The sequence below is a fragment of the Sinocyclocheilus grahami genome, unplaced genomic scaffold, assembly GCF_001515645.1.
Source record: "Sinocyclocheilus grahami isolate Dianchi unplaced genomic scaffold, SAMN03320097.WGS_v1.1 scaffold754.1, whole genome shotgun sequence".
NCBI lineage: Eukaryota > Metazoa > Chordata > Actinopteri > Cypriniformes > Cyprinidae > Sinocyclocheilus > Sinocyclocheilus grahami.
Window position 1 is genome coordinate 423,104 of NW_015505933.1, and position 24,169 is coordinate 447,272.

Genomic DNA, 24,169 nt, shown 5'->3' on the forward strand with positions numbered 1-24,169 from the left:
GGCCCGGGGAGAAGACAATGGAAATGCAGAACGTAGCTGAGAAGAACAAAGGAAGCGGAAGGTCAACACGGAATCCTTGACGAAGGACGTCAAGCCATGAAATCAGAGAACGGGCAAATGGAAGGTCATTAACCAAAAAGGAATGTTACGTGTTACGTAAGGGGAGGAATGAAAGCAACAGGGATCTGGACCAAACTTCTGTCTCACTTATTCGCTTTAGTCTCCATTGAGGTGGGCATTTCTTTATTTGTGTGTAAATAAATTTCAGAAAGACTGTTTTATACGGAAAAGATAAAAACATGCAAAAATCCTTTTGTCTGTAGTCCAAATTATACATATACAAGTTCTTCACGCCCTGTTCTTCTTCGTAGACTACATCAAAAGAGGAGAAACAAAACAAAAACTATGTACACACCATTTAATTTACAGTGGAGTAAAAAATGAAAGAATACCAGGCATGAAAGAATACCAGGATGACTAAGGCAGATGACATTTGAAAAAAACAAAAAAAAAACAAACTGGAACATTTTCATTTACAAAATACTAAATCACTTCAAAAAAACTGCAGAGAGAGAGAGAGAAAAATAAATGAACAAAACAAAAAGTTCTGCTACCAAATAATAACGCTCGTCTCCCATTTTGCAACCGGCTGCATAAGTTAACGTTTTGGTGGAAAAATGGTGAATATATATGTAAAAAAAAAAAAAGAAAACGCAACAAAAACGAGAAACTGAAATCTATTTTCTAGCATACTGTACAAAGCTGTTCTCTCTGTCTAGACGCTCTCACTCTTCCAAAGTCTTTGTTTTCATATGTGACGTGAACGAACAGCGTGACGGTGAGAAACGCAAACAGAAGCGTGTAGAAGCATCAACGTTATAAACAGGCTCACGACAAAAAAACACTCCAAAACTCTGAGCCACCAAAGCCATTGAACAGAAAAACAACATCATCAGATCAAATGAACAAAGAACGAAAAAGAAAGGAAAAAGTAAAAAAAAAAAAAATGTACAAAAAGGCACGTAATATCCCAGTGCTTCTGTACTGTGAGATTCAAGTGTAACTTAGCATTCATTTAACGTTCTTTAAGCGTTCCTTCATACGTTTCGTACTGATGATCCTTCAAACTTAGGGCGAAAAAATCCTGGACTGAACCAAAACTAGACAGATTTCCTTCATTAGACCCCCTCCGTCTACAACAGAGGGCCTCGGAGAGACCTGGTTTTGTTGCCATGGTGATCTTCCTTCCACTTTCTTGTCTCTTCGTTTCTCAGTCTTCATTCTCTGTCTCTCTAGGGTATATTGGTTTCTTCATTGTTTTGATTCTGCACACTGTCCACGTCCCGCGATAAAAAAAAAGTGCCACACTGTTTTTTTGATGTTTTTTCTTTTAATTTTCCTCCTCCTCCGGTTCCTCCTTCTCTTTCTGTGGTCCTGCGGTGATGGCGTAAGCTAGTCGTCATTGCCTCCGTACATGTCGGCGAGTTTGCGGAAGCGAGGGCCCCAGTCGTTGAGGTAGTCATAGTCCTGGTCGCCTCCGCTGCTGGAGGAGTGAAGGGAGCTGAGCGATCCGGCCGTGGAGCCACTGCCCTCATAGTCGAACACCAGCAGCGAGTCATACGGAGGGGCCGTGGGATCGGTGTCGGCCGCTTTGAGACCCTGGGGGAACATGACGAGAACGGATGTGGTTTAAAAATAGACAAATTTCAAACGTTCTCTAGTACAACCGTTTAAATTACACATTTGGTATTGCTGTTTAAGTGCAGAGGGGGATGGGGATGGAGAAAAAGAAGTAGGAACAAAAGAGGAGGAGGGGAGATGGGACGAGAGAGAAGCGGAGAAGAATTCGGGTCGCCATGCAAACAGATGCTGGACTCTGGAACAGGCTAAGCGTTTATTTATAAGCGGCTGCATTCTGGAAACGGCACAGCTAAGCACAGTCTGAGCTCACGCAATTAAACAATGAAACACTGAACGCTCTGTCAGCGCACTGGATGAGAAACAACTGAAGTGAGAAGAGGAAGGAAGGAGGAAGGAGCGACAATACAACTGAAACCCATTAAGTAAAACGAGTGTGTGCGTCCTATTTCACACTGTTCTGTACCGTTTTGTAATATATGTGTGCAGGTGAATCCGAAAATTTGAATGAACAGAAAGACCACTGTGTACCGACCATTTCCTAGTATGTAAGAAAATGTTGAATCTCTGGAATTCCCCAATCTATTTAAAATTATAAATGTGGCTGCAGCTAATGCAAGTAAAAAAAAAAAAAAAAAAACTCTATTAGAAGGTCCTCTGAAGTTTAGTCTATGATCCATCTCATAATTACTATGAATTTATTAGAATATGGTAATCTTCAAACTTTATAAATGCTAATATATTACCATTACTCTCATTTTTTGTATTTATTTGGGGGGGGGGGGGGCGCTTATTTGCATGTCTTGTCTGTAATAATTATAACAAATACTATACAAAACATTAGAAAATACAAGAGAGCAAATACTGAATTATGTACTTCTTTAGCCAAAAAATCCAATGTGTTGAACACTCAGCAGTCGTTACGGTCACTTTTCTAATAAAGCTAAAATTTAAAACGCCATTTCCTTCCAACTGCAAATGAGTAGCACTAAGTGCAGCATTTCGGACACGAATTTAGATACAAAACATGAGACACAAACTTTCTATATGTACAACATTTATGGGCATGGACAAATTCAAATGTTTGATTTACATGTGCCCAACCAATTTTGGTAGTGAATCAAACACCCAAATGCACATTCAATTTGAATGTTTAAAATGCCTCTAGTGCCCAAAAATGTGGCCTAGGAAGACAGCTCACTTGGTTTTGAAAGCCTTCCATATTGTACAAATAAAGTTCTATTCTTGGCATAACACTGTCCAGGCAGAGTGCTACAGACTAAACACTGTATAGACGTTCAGTTGACATAATTCTGAATCCTGAAGTCGCTTGTCCAAACAAATCTTTCTGCAGACATAAAAAGGCTACAAACCAAACTCGTAAGTGAACATTTTTGTTGGAACGCTAAAAAACAGCTAAAAATCCAAACTGCCGGATTTCTTTAAAACACAGTTCAGTCAAACAGATTGGCAAATGCTGCCGTCTACAGAGCCTGCCTGTCTTTTAAGTGAGGCTGATTACATTTAGCAGTAATGTTTAATTCATTACCTGATTTAAGCAGTTTCTTGCTAATCTCACACTGCTTTGAGCGCAGTCGCATTGCTTAGAGCCTGTGAGGTCTGCATGTATGCGTGGGAGGGCACACATCCACAGACTGTAGCATGAGATATTGAATCCCTGAGCCTGGCTAATGATCAACAAAACTAAAAGGACCATGGTCCAATTAACCAATCAATCACCATTAGGTCTTATCACTGGTACCATCGAGCCATTTTGTACCTCGTGGATGAACTCTCCTATGTCTCCAGGATGGGGTGCGGCTGAGCGGATGGGATAGTTGGGCTCGGAGTGCATCGGTCGCTCGTCCAGCCGGCGGATCCCGACGGGCTTGATCATGTCTGGCTCCAGAGTATCGGGCTGCTGCAGCTGGCTCAGATCATAGTCCTGAAGAATCACAGATAGAGGGAAGAGTCAATCACAAATAGGGTTAGAGGTCTGCTCAAAGCCCTTGGTTTTCAGGAAACATCTGCATGGAGAACAAAGAACGTTTTGACCTTAGAAATGTAATTTAAGTTTGTTTTGTTCCATATGAAGGATATTCATGTGGGTTTTCTTTTCAGAAGTTAGCTAAAAACCTTCCTCGTCGAAAATGTTAGAATGTCCTATATATATATATATACCTTAATAAAATAAATCATCATTTAAAAACGCCATTTTGTATTTACTTGCATTATCTTTGTGTAATCTTAAAATTAGTTTGATGATCTGAATCTTTTAAGTGTGCCAAATATATAAACAATTAAAAAAACAGGAAAAATTGTACTTGTTTGTTTCTTTTAGGTAAGCAAGTAGTTAAAATTAGTATAAAATAGTTTTTGTATACAGTCAAAGTCTTTACTTAGCTAGTTGATAGCCAAAAATATTATTTGATTTCTGATACATACATATACATTGTGCAGTTGAGCTGCTGTTTTCAAGAATTAGTTGAAAAAGAAAATGCCAATAAAAATAACCATAGCTGAAGGTTAAAACAACAGAAATGGATATGAAAGGAGGTCAGAATATACCTGCCTTTTACAAGATGACACGTCTGTAAGTGCTCATGGTTTATGGAGTATTTCTTTGAAAATGCTAGAACACTCAACCATGTGCAAGATGTAGAAGCAGGTGGAAAAAACACAGCGTACTCCAGGCTTAAATACATTACTAATGGACTTCTTTAGATTTAATGTTTTAATTAAATCTAAAAATGCCAAATGGTACCTGTGGGAGTTAGTTCATATCATTAACTCATAAAAACCATAGAAAAGTCTCCAAACTGATAAAATACAAATCTGAGTGTTTTGTGTGTGTTAGTTGTGCAAAAACCAAAGTTTGGCTCAAATGCAAATCTGAGAGTCTCACACATAGTCACACCACCAGGCAATGCAGGAACTGTTGCATCCATTTAAATTTAGTCACTTTATAATGACTTGCAAAACGGATGCTGAAAATTAGTCATCAAGATTTCAAACTGCACCACACCGCTCAAATTAAAATCGTGAACATTTAACGACTGGTTAAAATGAAACTTTTAAAAATGTTTTTATTAAACAAGCTAGATTGTCTTGAGTAATTCTGAGTTGCAATAATTGTGTATGCCCAGCAGCAGCAGCAGCAGCAATAGAGAGGGAGTGCATGTACCTGGTCTTCCTCTCCACCGCCTTCCTCGTCGTATTTGAGTATGTTGTCTCGCACATCGTCCTCTGGATCGATCAGCAGCTGCTTGGCCTGTCTCTCTTTATCCCGTCTCTTCATCCACATCACAAACATCAACACCAGCACTGCAGAGAGAGACAGAAAGTGAGAGATAGATCAATATAAAACAAGCAAAATGACTTGAGATCAGACAGTTAAAGGTGCAGTGTGTAATTTTTAGCACCACAAACCGAAATCGACGTTTCGCTAAGTTCAGCCATCCTCAGTTACTGTTGCTCGAGTTATATTTTCGTGTAATTTTTCCATAAAATTAGCTCATTAGGTAGTAAAAATTGGATTCTGCTATTATTCTGTGATATTATTCACGTCAAAGTATTTCATCTGCTGTTTTTTTTAGGTTAATAGGTCAATTTTATGTAAAGTGATTTAAAACTGCAGAGACTGCGCAACTGAGTTAATCACAAGCTATGTTTCCATCCATATTCCAAATTTAATTTAACGAAAAAACAGGTTTTTCATCCCATGTGTTTGAGAGAACAAAATGGTCACTTTCACAGAAGTTTGAGCAAAACAGAAATGGAAGTTGTGGCTATTGGGAAAACTACCGTGGCTCTTTTATTAAATGTAATAAATTACTTTAGAGAGCAGAGACAAAACATTCAGAAAAATGTCATCGCTTTTGAATGACGACAGAAGCTAACAAACTGTTTTGTAAGGTGACCGTAGCCAATCGTTTTGACGACAGGCTTTGGCTCCAGTGTTTCTTGAAGACCAGAGCCAAATTTATGAAATGATATTGGTCTGAAGTGAATTGTTGAATCACATGACTCTAGGCACAATGTGTTTCCATCGTAGTTTGTTTGTCTTCTTGCTGAATAAAACATTCATCCACCTCAAGAGAGCTTATACGTTCTTTTTTTGTGTGCATATTTTAGAAATTGGATTTACCTCTTGGTGTTTCCATCCAACATTTTTAAAAATAAAATATTAAATATTAAATAAAAATCCATGGATGGAAGCCCAGCTACAGTCAACCCGAAAAGAGAAAGGCATTGATTTTGATTCAACTGATAACACTGGTGTAAGTGAACAGAACTGTTTATATCCTTTCTACAACAGCCTCACTATGAAAGCTTTTGTGACTCCAAAAGCAGATCACATGTGCTCGGCAGAAATGTGACCAACTGATAAGAACGCCACTGCCTGGAAGAAATAGCTTCTGCCTAGTGTGTCTTACCCAGCAGAATGATGATGCAGATAAGTATGGCGATGATGGCTCCGGTGCCCAGCCCAGCTGCCATGATGCGTTCCATGTCCACACAGTCACCGTGATGATCGCACTGGCACACTTTGATGCGCAGGTAGGTGGTGTTGGACATGGGCAGGTTACCCGAGTCCGTGATGCTGATGGGCAGCTCATATATCCCGCTTTCCAGGTAACTAATCTTCAGACTTAACTGAGCATGATCGCCTACAAACCAACCACAAAACACATGAGATGAAGTCTGGCAATAAGAATTAAGTAATTGTTAATCCCAGAGAAATCTTTTCCATGTGGCGTACCACTGATTCGAGTCAGTGTCCAGTTCCTGCGGAGGTCAGAGGGTCGGTTGGGCAGTTCAAAAGCATAGGGCCCAGCGTTGGGGTTGAGATCTCCGTCTACGGCTGTGATATTGATGGCATTAGGTTCGGGGCGCTCGCACACTTCTGTTTCTTGAGGGAAGACTCGAGGTGCGTTATCGTTGATGTCCAGCAGGTAGATCTGCAGAGTACCCGTCCCACTCGCAGGGGGAACACCTGTCAATGGACAGAAGGAAAAAGGGGAAGTCAATACAAGCATAAGCTATGTCTCAATTCAGAGGCTGCATCCATTGAAGGCTGCATTTGAAGACAGAATGCGTCACCAATTCCAAACCAATTTGAAGACTCCATCAAATGCAGTCTCAGAATGCGTCCTTTGTTTCCCGGGCCATGAAGGTTACAACAGATGGATCCTTCACGGCCAACACTATTGCAAGATTCAATGTACGACAGGATTTTTTGAGAGAAAATGCTGGATTACGTTTTTAAATGTAAGCATTGCGTTTCAACGTAATCGAATATCAAACAAAACAAATGTTACAAAAAAGAGAAGAAAAAAACACTTTAAAGTGGTTTAAATGTTGACATATCTCAGTAAAATGCGATTTTATAGATTTATACATTATGTACATAAGTGGTCCAAGGTAAACAAATTTAGACAGGCTGTGCACCCTATTTTTTCAGACAACTCATTGACGCCACACATCAGCGGCAGCTGTCACATGCTAGGTAAACACTCAGTTTTACCCTTGCGGTCTTTGAAGTCAATAAATAGTTCACAATAAATATTGAATAGTTGAATAGTTGAAAAAGTTTAATTTTAAAATTTAAAATTCAAAACACTATTTTCAACATGTAGTTTAAAAAATTTATCCTACACGACAAGTTGAGGCTAGAAGGGATACAGATACTGATTTTAAGAGAATTTGGTTTCGAAGGACTCTGCCACAATGTAGGCTGATTAGTTAGCTAGTTGTCTTCTTTACTGTCCATTTAATTTATTTTTATTAATGGACTTCCTGTCCATCCGGCGAGATTTTGCATCACTTCCGGCCATAGCTGTATCCGTTCCTACACAACGGGACGATTAATAACAAAACTTGTGCACCTGGAGTCCTGGAAACTGATTCCGTACAGCTCTTGCCGTTACTGTGTGCAATATGCATCATGACCGTGATGGGTTTGTGGGCGTGACATCTGAGCCAAACACTAATAGTTGAAAACTGACGATACAGACGAACTACAGCAGTTAACGACTTTAGGCTCCTCTCTTCTGGGTTGCTGAGCATGCTAACTCATTTATAAACCATAATGCACAGTCTATAAGATAAAATCAAGCTGCCCATGTCCATGAAATATCTGTGAACAAGAGCCCCAGCACAGACTGGACCATCACTACTTAGAGCTTAGTTTCTGTTTCAACAAGAGTAACAAGACCTTTCGACTTCACTGATCTTTAAACAAAGAACAAGAGACAGGCAGTGCAATGCAGCAGGCTGACGGCTTTCTGTTCTACTCCTGCCAATCACAGCACATTTTTAATCTGTTCCAGCCCTGAAAACCCCTAACTCAAGTACGACCAAGTATCCTTAATTTATTGAATCAGGTGTGCGAATCAGCATTGAACTAGATGCGAAAAGGCTTCTTTGTGGAAAAGGGAGCCCTGCTACTTGCACACAAAGATTCAACTGAACTAAAACAGGAATTCACTAAGAATGTTAAGTTAGCGTTGTGTATTTGCGCACTCTGTCTGCATTATTTTAGCACTTGATTCACAAATGTATTATAGAAATTAAGGTTACAGCGCACACACCCAAAAAAAAAGTTCTAAAGGCAATTTGCACACTGTAGTTCCTTAGGCATGCGTTTCCAGTACAACATAATAATTAAAAAAAAATTATTAGCTAGTCAAACTGTAGTAGCTTTGTTGCATATTCGCCGTTCAAACCATGTTGGTTCAACAATATAGAACTGTTGATACTAACGTCACAAAGGTAATGAAGTAATAACTGCTATTAAAGAATCAATTTGAGATCGAATTAATGTCAGATTATTGCTATAAATAAACTTGGCATCTAAGTACTACTTTGATAATTATTGTTTTGCTTTATTTACAGATGTTTGAATCAATCGCAGGTTCTGTCTTACTCCTCCAGGGTACTAAAAAAATGGCACTTTCACTCAGTTAACTAAAAGACATAGAATTAAATTTGCTTGAATGTGCATAAAATATATATATTATACTGCATGTTAGCTTGCTTATTTAGCTCAAGAGCATGATCTAGTCTATATGTTGTACTACCAAGAAACTAATCACATAACTACAGTATGGTTTCGGGAAACACTGAATCATTGAACTACATTGGCAACAACAGAACTTGCAACTGTAGTTGGCCAATAATTATGTGCGTTTGGTTGTGGTGGATGCAGCAGACTACTACAATATGAAATACTTTTTAGTAACTGTACAGCATCACTCCACCACTGCAATCCAGACACCTTTCAAATGTAGAAAGTGCACTTGACTGCACCACACAGCTGGCTATAACACTAATCTTCATCCTTTCATAAATTGCAGCTGCAATTATCACTGGAAAATGTACACAAACAACTTTTTCAATTAACTATTTTTTTCTTTTTTTTTAATAAAAATGTCTTAACATTATCCCCTGGTTTCCAGCACAATGATAATTGGCCATGAAGATAGCGTTGAGTTTGTGCAATCTAAGAGTGCTGATCTATAACAAGCCTACTTTACATATAAAGGTGTATTTGTGCTAAAAAGAATGACAATTACTTAATTTACACACAGTGCTTCCCTATTTCAGTGCATGTAGTGTCTGGATAAACTGGATTACAGGTAGGTTTTTCTGCTGAAATGCCGCATACAAAAATGGTACAACAGTTTAGTGAGTGTTTCTGGAGACAAGCTTTCAAATTTACAGCGTGTGTGTGTGTGAGAGGGGGTTTGTTTCACGGCTCTGATGCAGCGAGAATGTTAAACACCACAGCAGAATAGGGCCTAGCAGACTTCTGTAGACTCTTTCACACAGCGGGTAGTGTATGTGCATATGTGTGTGCTTCAAAGAAAAAACCCAGAGAAAGTAAATGTATAGACATTCAGAATGAGTTTGCATATGTTGTTGGTGTGATCATTAACATGGATGTGTGGGCATGTGTATATCTCAGTTGCAGTTTGTTCGGGTTGTAATTCCTCCCTAGAGCTAAAATCAATGGAATCACTCAATCTCAACTGCTTCTGCATACATACGCATTCAAACACAGTTGCTCCTACCGTTATCAGCGGCCATGAATGTGGCGTTGTAGAGGTTGTTTTTGACATATGGAGATTCTCGGTCCAGGACAGCAATGGTGGAAATTCGTCCGTTGTTGGGGTCGATCTCTAGCCAGTTGGCGGGGTCAAACAATTTAGAGTACCTTTGAAACACACCATATAAAGGTGGTTAACATTTACTTCAGAACTACAGAAATATGAATCAGAAAGATATTATCAATTTTAACATTTTATTTTAAACAATTTGATTTGACAGCACTGCCAAATGGCACTTTTACATTTTATCAATATTTGATGAAAAAAATGTTTATCAATGATTTGTAGCGAATTTAGCTCAACGACAGGAAATATGAATAATTAACCATAACTAGTTATAATTAACTATTCATATTTTAGATCCGCTGTAGATATTTAGCTGACCACTCAGGGTCAACTGTCTTGTCAATTCTAAGAACGTTAATTTCCTGGTTAAGGGAAATAACTTTCTTACTGTACAATTCTACCAAGTTTGTAACGTAAATCTGCATGATTAGTGACTCCGGTTATGAGCAAACAATGAACACGTCAAGCGTGATACAAGTAAAGTTTTATTAACTACATAAACACTTAAACTAGTCAAACATACTACATAAACACATTAAGCCGGTCTAACATACACATACACACACACACACACACACACACACACACACAGTGTGTTTGATTGGTCCAGACGCTACAATTCAATATTGATTTTAACTGAAAATCATTTGTTAAATAAAAAAAATAATGAGGTAATGACAAAAATGTAGCAAGGTAGTGTTTAAAACATTTATCATTGCATAATGCCTAATTTTTTCCATATTATTAAAAAAAATACTAGCAAGTATACAATTTATACAGTAAAATATTCAGTAAGTAGTAAGTTAGTGTTCCTTTCCAAACATAGCCATTAACAATTAATTAAATAGGCCATATTCATGACCATCTGTTTTACATGACTATTTTGCAACCTGTTCTGGCTGGACTAGCAAGAAAGCTCTGCTTTGGTCTACATAACGCATCAAACACCTGCTATTTCAAAAAATAATTTCCAAAAATGCATACATAAGAGCTGGCTTTTAAATGCACATGCATGTGTGTGTTTTAATACCTAATAGTCTGCTGCATGTATCTGTCTGGATCATGAGCTGTAAAAGTCGCCAGCATCGACCACTGTGGAAGTCCCTCCTCCAGTTTGACCTGTTTGGGGTTGGGGTCAAAATTTGGGCTTTCGTTCACGTCGATGACACGTATGGACACGGTGGATGTAGACTGGCGGGTGCGATGGATCCCACTCGCCAGCGGCACCTCATTTTCAGCGACAACCGTCAGCATGAATGATCGATTCATCTCAAAATCAATTGGCTGTACACAAGGACACACAAACACACACACAATCAAGTTAACATAGTGTCATAATCTGTTAGGAAAAATAATTAAAATGATACAATGAATGGATCGTGTTACAATTAAATACACAGAGGAGAAATGTTTGAATAATAATTAATGAATGACTCATTCTCAATTAAGAGACATAAACCATTAACTCAGCTGAACAGCAGGTGGAAGCTGTTTCCATGGAGACCGTCTTTTGCTCCGTATCTGAACCCGTGCCTGAGGGACTCTAGCGAGATTCTAGCGAATAGCAGCGCAACCCAACTACAGCATTTATACAACAATTAGTTCCGGTTAGGGATGTTCATTTCGGTTATTTTTCCTAACCGACAACCGACGCTCGTTAACCGACAAGATTATTTTAAATTAGAATGGAATTAAATTAGAAAGGATACATGTCTGTGACCTGTTAAAAAATACTGACATTTGTTTCCCGGGGATTAATTTTACATGCGCAAAAAGCAGCAAACAACAGAACATGAGGATTCACATGGTCATCATATCACATCATGCACCTGCAGCGCTTCTGCGAGTGGAGAAAAACATAAAGCTAGGCTATATATATATACTGTATATATATATATATAATGAATAAATAGGCCTATACACGAGCAACATATTTTTACTTCAATAATAAATTAAGAAAATGAAAGAAAAACTGTGCAACAAGTAGCCTAGTATGCAGAGTTTCGGTTCATTATTGTGCTCCGCGAAAGGAAACAGACGGCAGAAAGCGGCATCCTATTTTTCTTTAGGCTTATTTTACAAAAGCACAACGATTTGTTTTTATTGTGAATGTACACAAATAAAGGCAAACCTTTTACAATTCTAAAAGGAGTAGTTTCTTCCATTGTTAGAAGGAGTGATTGCACCGCATGCTCGCACACAGTTAAGCATTGCTACCTTGACAAAGCAGCCTGTTCATTATCACAATAAAATACAGTCAGTCAAACATATGAAATTTTTTTTTTTTAGTAAAATCTGTGCCAATAAGTGTTATCACAGTACCACCGTGATGTTATGCAAAACATTTTGTTTTATGTGGATATTGGAACGCGAGTGAAGTACATAATAAATAATAATTTGCCATTCAAATACATCGCGAATACGGAAACTTTTGATTTTGTGTGGAATGAGACCCAACGTTGGTTTCAGTTTCGTTTTAGCCTAAATTAATTTGTTTTGGCTTGCCGTTTATATTGCTATAGCTTCTTATATTTTTAATTCTTGTTCTTTTCTAAATACTGTTAATTGAAAGGATTTGTTTACAGTGTTTATTATAATATTTGTAAACATTTTGCATCGGCATTAGGCCTATATCTGAATGAAATAATAAAATGCGACTTATGTTTCCCCCCCCCTAAAAAACATTTTTTATATGCGTAGTGTATTTTAACCATGCAGCAAACTGATTGTATTAATCGGTCAAAATTCTTATGGTCGGTTAACCGGTCCATGAATCTGATTGGTTGAGCAGAGTCCTGGGACTTTTCACTGTTTGTATCTCTCCGCTTCTCGGTTTCTGACATTCCAGTATCTAAGCGTATAGTGATTTTTTGCGTCTCCGATTTCTCTCAGGAAGAGTAAAACCCGGAGTGGAACCACTTACGTACTCTGTTCCAGACCATTTGTCAGTATGTTCATTTCTTAGTACGTTTTGTTGTAAGTGTTACCTTGACGACGGTGACGAGGCCTTCGTTGGTAACGGGATCAGTAGGGATGGAGAAGCGTCCGGTTGGATCCCCTGATATGATCCGGTACACTGCATTCCAGGCTGGAGTCCCCGGTTCATCTTTGTCAGTCACGGTGAGATTCGTCACTATCATATTCACACGGTTCTCTGGGACCTCACCATGGAACTACAGAGACAGGCAGAGAGAGCTCGATTTTCAGCAAAGATGGCTTTAGCGAGACACATGTTCAAGTGTCTGTGTGTGTGTCACTCACAGTCTCTCGAGTGAACTCTGGAGCGTTGTCATTGACATCCAGCAGGCGTATGACAGCAGTGGCGGTGTTGGACAGACCATAGGTGGGGTTTCCCTCCATGTCAGTAGCCTGAATGATCAGGGTGTACTGAGGCACCTTCTGCTCGGCACCAAAAATAAAACAAGATAAGTTAGGTTAAAATCGCAAGACATAAATGGTTTACAGCAGTGGCTGACAGGATGAGAAAACTGGGAAAAATTATTACTTAAAGGGGTCATATGATGCGATTTCATGTTTTCCTTTCTCTTTGGAATGTTACAAGCTGATTGTGCATAGATAAGATCCCTGAAGTTGCAAAGACTAAAGTCTCAAAACAAAAGAGATATTCTTTATCAAAGTTAAGACTCTGCCACGCCCCCCTAAAACAGCTCGTTCTAACACGCCCCCACATATCTACCTCACTATGTGGAAATATTAGCATAATGCCGCCCAAATGTTCACGCAAAGAAAGAAGGCGTGGTTTCAGTAACCGTAGTTAGTGTTGAAGCAACCATGTCAGGGAGACGCGGTGTGTTTCTAGGCGAAAGCAAAAGCACTTTATTTGGCCTTCCGAAAGTAGATGCATTTAGGAATCTTTAAGATTACTTTCAACAGAACAGCAATGCATTTTATGGACGACCGTTTCGTGAACCTTGGGGAGGGGGTCATTTTGACTTTGGTATGACAATTTGTTTTGTTATTAGTTTAAGTATTTGCTATTGACTGTTCGAATGCGGAGTTTTGCGCATCGTGTGTGTGTGTGTGTGTGCGAGCGAGAGAGAGAGAGAGAGAAAGAGAGAGAGAGAGAGGGAGAGCGGTGTGTGTATGTGTGTGTGCGCGCGCAAGCGAGAAAGAGAGAGAGAGAGCGAGACACATCACAGTGGAGTCAGCTGTCTTAACCGTGGCTTGTGTACTGCAAACACATATTCATCACTGTGTCTGTCACGAGACTCTGTTCACCTTTCGGGCTCTGTCTTTAAATTTATTTTGAAAGATGAAGCTCGCGATTATGGTAAGGGGCGTTGAATTTCCGACGAGTGTTTGCGGTGTTCGGCCAATCACAATGCACTGGGTCAGCTGGCCAATCAGAGCAGACTGCGCTTGTCGCTGTTTTTGTAGGACTTTGTAGAAAACTAAGCGTTTGAGAGAGGCGGGGCATAGAGGACTTACAATAATGTACAGTATTTGAAAAAGAATGTTTTTTTTTACTTTTTGAACTTATACAAAAACAAAAATGTGAAATGTTGTTTTAGCAACTAACTGACATAAAATAAGTTGAAGTTGAAGTAACACACTTAAAAAATAACATTAAATAATAAAACAAACTAAAATGAATAACTAAAAACTGAAAATATAAAAATAAAATGTAGTTCAAAAATAAAATTAAATAATCAATAAACACTATAATACTATATAAATAATATTACAATCAAAACCCATTCACACCAAAGATGATAACTATAACGATAAGTCCTAATAATCATTCTAATTCTATAGCAGCGATAAAGACACAGAGAAACAATATTGTTGGAATCACTCTCAAACAGAGGCGGACAGTAGTGAAGTATTTTTACTCTGCTGTACTTTTCAGGTGTCTGTACTTTATCAGAGTGATTTTCTTTAGAAAGCTTTACTTCACAACATTCCAAAGCATAATATTGTACTTTTTACTGCACTACGTTTCACATTAAATATAATTTAATACTTAATAACATTAGAAATCTATTACTTTCTTACTTTTACTCAAGTAAAAGTAATTCAAAGATTTACTTGAGTACAAGAAAGTACTACATTTGTAATGTTCTTAAGTATTAAAGGTAAAACGAACAACAACTTTTATTTATGAAATGAAGTGCAGTAAAAAGTATGACATTATGCTTGGGAATGTAGTGAAGTAAAGTTTTCCAAAGAAAAACACTGATAAACTACAGATACTTTTTAAATTTACTTGAGTAAAGTAAAAATACTTCACTACTGTCCGCCTCTGCTCTCAAAACAACCTTTTCTAGCTGATGAAAAATTAAAAACATTGACAGCCAATCAGAATCCACCTGAGCTCAAGAAATTAAAGCAACCGACAAAGTAACTGCACCTCAGCGTTTTCGTCCATTAGTGTGAACGATATTATAGTTATCATTATAGTTATTGCTCTTGGTGTTAACATTGGTTGAGTACCTCTGGTTTACAGTATTGTTGAATTGTATATTGTTGATACTAGCACACACGTCGTCATACCTCACGATCTAGACCTGCAGCTACAGTGATGATTTTGCCAGTCTTGTTGTTGATAGTGAACATGTTGGAGGAGGGGCTCTCTGGGGTCTGGGAGAGGATCTTGTATCTGAGCATTCCATTGGCTGTATTTGGGTCATCCTTATCCTGGGAGGTCACTGTCATTACAAATGTACCTAGAGCCGAGCAAGAAATGTCACTTTCCCCTTCATTATAACCACCATTATATCCACATAAATGTGAAGACAGGTGTACCTGGTTTGGCGCCCTCATCCACGGTTCCGTTCCAGATCTGGTGAGTGAACTCGGGCCGGTTGTCGTTCATATCGATGACATTGATGATGATGTCGATGGGGTTCTCCATCTGGTTCCCATTGATGTCTACAGCATGAGCACGTAGCTGTGAATGCAAAAAAAGTCAAAAGTTTCAAAATTCTAAAGTTTACGGTCAAACATTTCAACAACAAGTCTCTTGTAGTCAACAAGGATTTAGTTTATAACATTGTAGATGTCTTTACTCTAATTCCTTGATCAATTGAATGCATCCTTGCTGAATAAAAGCTTTAATTTATTTAAAGAATGTGTGAAGTAAGTTGCTTTAAAATTCACATTTGTACTTTTTGAGTTTTACAAGTTCCACAGTATTTTTTCCAGTGTCTTTATGCCAGTGCAACACTCAGAAGTTATTGCGAATAAATTGTAAAACTGTAACTGCAGTACTGACACACTGTCAGCAGAAAAGAGGCTCTTAACCACCACACTCATTTACAGTGGTTATTTGCGTTAAGCAGCTGCTGCAGCCGACTTGGTTGCAGTTTGTGTGCTAGAGCAGTCTTAGGTCTGCTACATTTATGCACAAGCTGACAGAAAGAAGCCACCTTTGGCACCATTAGGAAGCAAATCATTTCATATTCATGTAATCTCTGCATAATTTGAATCTGAATGTGGATTAGGTGGGCACTGAGGGAGGTTAACAGCCTCTCGGGTCCAGTAGTGAAGTGAAAGGGTATTGAAACCAGGCAGGAAAAGTTTGCAACTACTTCTAGGGGAGATTGAGGATTGTTCTTACTTAGGAAAAGCCAGAATTAGGGAATGCCCCCCTGCGAGCACAATGAATGAATGTGTGTGTGTGTGTGACTTAGTGTTAGGATAAGCTCCTCCGAGTTTAATTTGGTCTGCTCTCCTCTTCATGGTACAGTGGATTAAAGGGATGTCAAAGGTCACATTCTCAGACTGGCTGCCATGGTAACCCTGACACACATAATTTATAGGGAGTTTTAGAGAGTTTCTCTCTATCCTGGATGGAATGCATGGATCTAAAGAGCAAAGGTCTGATCTTTAAACAATGTGTGCGCTCAAAACGGGCACTGGAAAGTGCTTACGCCATCTTAAGCATACATTTGTATAAAATTAACTTTGACTTGAAATTTAAATAATAAATCAACACTTTTACTGGGTGATTTGGTGGCCAAACAATGAACTGAACAATACAAAACTCTGCATTTCACCTTCATACACCACTTTTATAATATAAATGCCACTTTTATAATCTTATCATCATGCAGGAGATAAAAATGACATTAATTTGACTTAATTACTTGAAAATGCATTAAAACATCATCTGTAAAAAGGAAAATTTGGTAATGGATTATGGTTTAAAAACATTTTTTTATAAAAATTTAATAAGAAAAATATATTTTTGCCAAGTATAATACTGATATATAGTTTTACAAGTGTAATACAGACAGGCATTGCATTACATACACTAACCAACGCAACCCAAGAAACAAGAATTAGACCAATAAACAAAACAAATGACAAAATTTATTGAGGAGGGAAAATAAAGCTCTCCGAACTAACGGGGCAATGAGTTCACACAGTATATTCAAAAGATGTATTTGTCACATCAACTCTTATCGCTGTTTTGTGGAACACTTCTCATGACAAACACCTGACTGATCAGACCCCACATATTGATAGTGGCGCCCTGATGGGCGAAAATTATATACAATATTAGAATGTTTGTGGGAGCGGACACAAAAATCGCGGGAGCGAATGGGAGTGTGCGGTAATGGTCAGAAATTCAGCGTGAGCGGGATCAACAAGCCCCGCGCTATCAAGCAGTGGTGCAGTCAGTCAGTGAGCGCCGTAACAGATGACGTCAAATCTCGCGGGATTCCATAAATAAAATACACAGAACCCCACTATTCGACAAATATACATAATGAAAAGATGATACAAAATTTAATACCTTGGTAAATGGCATTTAAGACTTTTTAATACTTTTTAAGGGTCTTAATTTCCTCTAAATTGATTTATCAACTTTTAATACTTTTTAAGACCCCGCGGACACCCTGAATAGGGAATCTTCCCCACATATTGATAGTGGCGCCCTGATGGGCGAAAATTATATACAATATTAGAATGTTTGTGGGAGCGGACACAAAAATCGCGGGAGCGAATGGGAGTGTGCGGTAATGGTCAGAAATTCAGCGTGAGCGGGATCAACAAGCCCCGCGCTATCAAGCAGTGGTGCAGTCAGTCAGTGAGCGCCGTAACAGATGACGTCAAATCTCGCGGGATTCCATAAATAAAATACACAGAACCCCACTATTCGACAAATATACATAATGAAAAGATGATACAAAATTTAATACCTTGGTAAATGGCATTTAAGACTTTTTAATACTTTTTAAGGGTCTTAATTTCCTCTAAATTGATTTATCAACTTTTAATACTTTTTAAGACCCCGCGGACACCCTGAATAGGGAATCTTCCAATAAAACTGAATTCTTATGCAGATATTTACGTGGTTTCATATAAAAATGGATCTTGTTTTGAGGATATTTTCTGGAAAGTAACTAAGAAAAAAATTATATATATATATATATATATATATATATATATATATACATATATGAAGAGTTCAGATGCAAAAGCCTCTAAGTACATCTAACGTTTTTCTTTAAAATTAGCATTTCTTTCTGGCTAATATGTATAGGTTTCTATGTAAGTACTGGTACTTCTGAATTGGTCGAGGCTGGGATTTTGCACATTTGAAGTGAAATTACTTGATGAACATATACTATGTGTGGAGAGCATTCACTCAGTATCACTATCTCATTTTTAACCAAGTTGGCTTTTAGAGGCTTTTGCATTGGAACTCTTCATATATATATATATATATATATATTAGTGCTGGGCGGTATACCGGTTCATACCGAATACCGGTGTTTATTTTTGTTATGATATGAATTTTTTAAATACCGCAATACCGGTGTATGTCGCTTAAACAACATTCGGACCGCGACACTGTTTGAAAGGGGTCCCTTTTCACTGTTGCACTGTGGTGAGGGCACAGCTGTATGTGTTACTAAGCGTGAAAGTTCCGAAACTGAAGCTGTAGAACTAATAGAACGTGATGACACAGAAGAACTCATCCACAATATCCACATTGACCGCCACAAATATCCACCTCCCCCAGCCCCTGCCACGATTATAAATGAGAGTGACTCCTGGTTAACATGTATTAATGTGTATATATATATATATATATAAGAGAAAAACCTTATGCAGGCATTCAATTCAAAGGTTTCATAAATCTGAAAAATTTTGCAAACATAAATATTTTTGGATGAAATCTCCGCTAAAGTTTTACAACTTGTTTACAACAAATGTGGAGTCATAAACATACACTTACATGGAAATTTGGGATGTGTTCTCTGTCCAGCGGTTTGGTGACGGACAGGAATCCTGTAATGGGGTCGATGATAAACAGGCCGGTGGGGTTCTGGTCGGCTCCTGGTCCGGTCACGCTATAGCGCAGTGTGTTACTCTTGTCCCTATCTGACTGGATCTGAAACACACACATTTTGCAGGTTAAACATAAAATTGAGTTACTCTGCACTCGAATAACAACCCGATGAATGAATTACCGTCTATTTTTATCGTACGGTTTCAAATACACTTCACATGATGAACCAGTGTTGTTTTGCTTTGTGTACACACTCACTTTCACAAGCTCTTCAGGGAATTGTTTTCTGGAGTTCTCAAGCACGTTGACAGGAGGAATGACCCAGTCTCTTTTCACGCGATTCACACTGCCGTCGCCCTTGACAACCACACTGTGCCACGGAAACAGTATCTCTGGCACCTGGTAAAGCAAAAAAAATAATTAAAATTAAAAATTAAACAGCGAAAAGAACAACAGTTACATTCACAAACACCCACACGCTCGATGTACATTAAGGAATGCACACACTCACACACACTGCGCCACTTTCAACACATCTGCCCCGGCCCCAAATAATTACAGAATTAATTTTACCCTCTGTAATGGGGTCATAAATATCACTGCAGCGCCATCGTTAAATCCCTCAGCAGTAACACCCACATAGTGAATATGAGAGTGTGTGTGTGGAGTTTGCAGAATTGTTCCATTTTCTTTATCCCTGAGCCTTGTTATTCCTGCGCCAAAGGCAGCCAGAGATGTGCTTGACCAGATATTTGCCCTGCTCTTAGTGTTATAGAGAACAAAAACCCCTCTGAGTGTTCAGTTAAGAGTTCATTTCCAGCTACCAACACAATACAAAGACTGAATTCTTTATGCAAGTACAGAATCTCTGTTTATAAGGTGATTCAATATTTCCAAAATATATAATATTATATACCAAAAGATATCAACTAAGCATCCCTTTCTCCTGACCCATCTTCTCTCTCTTCCTCTCAGTGGTGAAATATTGCTGGTAATGACAGACACATGGGGGTGGACGGCGGTTCGTTGTGTACGCAGCGAGGTAGATATACTTGTTTTTCTCTCTCTCTGTTGTGACTCAGGTGATGAGCTAACTCATTACCCCGATACCTTCTCACAGTCGCACCATCTCTCCGAACAAACTCACCGACAACATAAACCCCAACGGAATTGATGGAAAACGTCTTTCACCTATGTTCCTTCTCGTTAACTTTTCACATCTCCCATTTCTCTCTCATTCCACATTTCCCGCCTCTCTTTTTTTGTTATCTCTAGCTGGACAAAACAGGGCTGATGATCGCCGATATATATTTAATTTGTTCATTTAATTACTCTGAGATTACCTTTCATTTAACATGTTTATGGCATTAAACATTCAGAATGTTCAATGCAAAAGAATAAACCAATAAAAAATTACTCTACAATAAGCAAGGCATGTTTTTCACTAAATTAATCCAAGAATAATGTATACAGGGTTCCCATACTTTCTGGCCAACAAATTTCTTTTGATATATCCTTGAATTAGAGTTAAAATTTGTGATTACTTGACAATATTTTTTACACCTTATCAAGTAATCTGTAGCTAAAGAGATACTTGATCTTTACTAGAAATATTTATATTGTCTATGGACCACAACCTTTTAAAATTTTATTATCTTCCATGGAAAGCACATTTTGGATTTTTCCGGAACACTGAATTCCCTGATGTTTTTCAAGATCACGAGAACCCTGAATATAATCATTTTCATTCTTATGCACCAATAAATCAATATACAGTAATAAAAAGTAATATTTATCTACACTACTGTTCAAAGGTTTAGAGTCAGTGCAATTTTTTAAAAGAAATTAATACTTTTATTCGGCAACAATGCATTAAACTTATCAAAAGTGACAGTAAAGATAATCAGTAAAATATATCGCAATATTACTGTTTTTCCTTCTTTCAAAAACATTAAAAAACCTTACCGTTCTTTTCAACTTTTGAACGATAGTGTACATACATTTTTACTTAACTTTAATACACGAAAAATGCCATGCAGGCTTATACCACATTTAAATAATGACGAATCATTAAGTTTTGAACTGATTCATTAAAACACAAATTAATCAAACATACCCATTTTAACATGGCTTTTGCTACTTTAAATCACAGATGCAGTTAAATCTCACAAGACAAGGAAGGAGACCAATTACAAAACTAGACTAATGACACATTCTTTAGGAAACTTAATGGCCAAATTAAAAGCTCATTAAAATCGCAGTGATATTCCCAGTGTTGCTTGCTTTGAATACTGCAGCAAACTCATCGGGAATGCATCGTGACTGGCCAGCATTAGTCTAAACCCTTCACCCTCTCCTCCTTTGCCTCCTCGACCATCTCAGCCTTTATCTCGCCCTTATCCGCTCTCTCCCCCGCTGGCTCCTCTCGTCCTCCTTCCCCTTGGCGGCAGTGTGTATCAGTAATAAAGAGTAAATTCTCCATGTCTCTGAGCAGAAGGCATGGCTATGAGACATATGGTTAGTGTTCCCAAGCTGAGGGTCCAGATCTCCGCTGTCTAATGTATCCTCCTGCCTTAATGTCTCTTTAGCATCGTTAAACATTAATTACAGCCCTACTATCAACGTGTTAGTGCTCTGCTAATTTTCTAATATAGTTTTATTAGAGCTTTGGCTTTGTCACAGAGGGCCTACGGATGAAGAGAGACATTTTTGTGAGCTCACATTCGCACAATGGCTGTTTGATGGTGTAATTGCAGCGTGAGGCTAGTTTAGAAACGCCATGCACCGTTAGCGATCTGACACGGTTATAATTAGTGCGAATTCGCAGTCACGCAGCCGCCGTTTACTGTTAACGTGCAAGAGCGCATGACTTCCTACCTGCTTGGGTTGGGTGAAGTTGATGTGCACCAGCCATTCCTCTTGGGACTTCACGTCCTTGGCCTTAATCTCCAAGCTCCGCCCCTTCCTGTCAGATAGCTGCAGGGTTCGTGCTGCGAAAACCGTCCCGTCGGCCTCTATCCGGAAATCCGCAGGGTCTCCGCTCTCGAAACACAAGCCAGAACCTCTGCCACAGTCCACGAAATCCACTGCAAAAGAGAGAGAGAGAGAGAGAGTGGACTGAGTGCACGCCAGATTTTGTTTTTAAACTGCAAACATCTTTTTTTTACAAAAAAGAAACAAGCACACAGGAAATCACATTCCGCTCCTCCACAAGGGAATAATGGTTTTACTTGAAAAGTGAGGACAAGGAGAGCGAGAGATGGAAAGTATGCACTGACAGAGAGAAAGAGAGAGAGAGATGGTAGGAAAGGAGAGCAGGTACAACTTCTGAAGCTCTCCTGCATTATTCATGCTGAGACATCCCCTGCAGGCCCCCAGGTGTGCTGAGGAACGGAGGAACAGGAGGACGAGGAGACAAAGAGAGAGAGGGATGAGGGGAGGGAAAAAGAGAGAAAACTGAGAAAAAGCCGAGTTGAGAGGTATCTGCGGCACAGCACTGGAGGGAATCGCATTAGAAGTACAGACATAAACAAATTAATGTGCTTTATTTATTATGCCGCAATTAGAGAACACAGACAGACAATTACACGCCCAGAACTGAGAGAGACGCCGGGACGCTCTCCTATCAGGACGCATTTGTTTGCGAGGAGCCTCGTATTGACTGGGCTCATTTGTCTGACATTTTTCATCTTTCAAGCAGAACGCCAGCTCTCATCATCCAGCCCAGATGGATGGCGCACGTGATTTCTCGCCAAGCGTTAACGTGACACGGTATAGCTGCGGTGGACGTACGATTACTGACAGGGATTCATTTTACCATTCATCAGTCCTGTCAGGACATGAACTATTAATAAAAACACCTGTAAGCAAGCATACTAAGGAGGGTTTGATCCTTAAATTTTGGCCGCCTTGATGTAAACATGCATAGACTGCTGAATATGCATGATCAATTTGCATATCATTTAACAAGAACGTTTACAAGACTAATCATTGAAATATACATGAAATCTGTCGTGCAGGCAGAGTCATCCTGCAGGGTTAGTTAGCTATTAATAGTGTGTAAAATTTGTAAACCAGGGCTCCAGACTGCGACTAAAACGGTTTTAAAATTTTTAAAATATTAATTACCAAATATATTAATTTACAAGTGAAGTTTTTGCTGAGGTCCACTGGCGACTAGGCCTATATATATTTACATGTTATAACTTAAAAATTGGCATGTAATGCCTTTTTTCCTGATTGTTTTGCGATCACATCTTTTGTTATGTTCACGTATTAAACTGAGACAATGCGCATCAAAGTTTTAGTGGAAAAAATAGTTTCAAACAGTCCTCATCTCTGCTGCACAGCAGCATTGTCGCACACCTGCTTAACGCTGCTCAGTTGTGTAGCGCAAGAGAGAACGAAATGATGGAGACGTGCGAAGTGAAAGTGCAGAAAAGCAGCGTCTATTTCGTGCACAACTTGAACAAACTACAACAGGTAAAGCTGTCAGCTGTGTGGATATTGGCAATAACGTTAACAATTCTCGTTTATAATCATTAATAATATGGCTTCTTCTTATCAAGATATCTTAGTCTATGCTGTGTTCTGTTAATGCGTGAACTTCATATTATTTGAAGCGCACTTGTCGTCCAGTAATCGCAAAAAGCTTTGTGCTTTGTTACTTTTTAAACCAGTTAAGCTATGCGGACCCGGATACGGGTCCAAAGTCACGTTAAAAATGTGTATGCTTCATTTGCATAGCCTTCCTTATATGGTATCAGCCCATATATGGGTTCATTTGAAAGCTTGGAGTGTCTTCTTTACAAAGAATACCATTTCTTTTGGTTTTTATATTCATAAAGCAGATTGAACCATTTTTGGTTCCACAAAGAATCATTCAGTCAATGGTTCTTTAAAGAATCATCTCTTTCTCAACTTTTTTATAATCTGAAGAACCTTCTTTCGCCACAAAGAACCTTTTGTGAAACAAAGGCATACCTGTCAACATTTGTGGGGGGGTTTATAATTATCAAACAACTATATTAATTTAGTAACAAATATATCTTAGTGTAGGCTATATCTTTAGAGTTTTATTATTCATTCT

The 24,169-nt window shown here is 38.6% G+C and overlaps 1 protein-coding gene across 1 annotated transcript in view; it reads right to left on the reverse strand.

The window, feature by feature from the left end:
• Window positions 1-226: 226 nt before the first annotated feature.
• Window positions 227-24,169, reverse strand: part of cdh2 (cadherin 2, type 1, N-cadherin (neuronal)) — a 52,412-nt gene continuing 28,469 nt past the window's right edge. The window contains exons 3-16 of the mRNA XM_016245386.1: window positions 21,958-22,166; window positions 19,339-19,479; window positions 19,027-19,182; window positions 15,582-15,726; window positions 15,330-15,502; window positions 13,077-13,214; window positions 12,803-12,988; window positions 10,846-11,099; window positions 9,714-9,856; window positions 6,401-6,634; window positions 6,075-6,308; window positions 4,823-4,962; window positions 3,419-3,583; window positions 227-1,659 (exon numbers count right to left, since the gene is read on the reverse strand). Of these exons, the coding sequence (XP_016100872.1) occupies window positions 1,453-1,659; window positions 3,419-3,583; window positions 4,823-4,962; window positions 6,075-6,308; window positions 6,401-6,634; window positions 9,714-9,856; window positions 10,846-11,099; window positions 12,803-12,988; window positions 13,077-13,214; window positions 15,330-15,502; window positions 15,582-15,726; window positions 19,027-19,182; window positions 19,339-19,479; window positions 21,958-22,166 (2,525 nt within the window). The 3' untranslated portion in view covers window positions 227-1,452. The remainder of the gene's footprint in view (window positions 1,660-3,418; window positions 3,584-4,822; window positions 4,963-6,074; window positions 6,309-6,400; window positions 6,635-9,713; window positions 9,857-10,845; window positions 11,100-12,802; window positions 12,989-13,076; window positions 13,215-15,329; window positions 15,503-15,581; window positions 15,727-19,026; window positions 19,183-19,338; window positions 19,480-21,957; window positions 22,167-24,169) is intronic.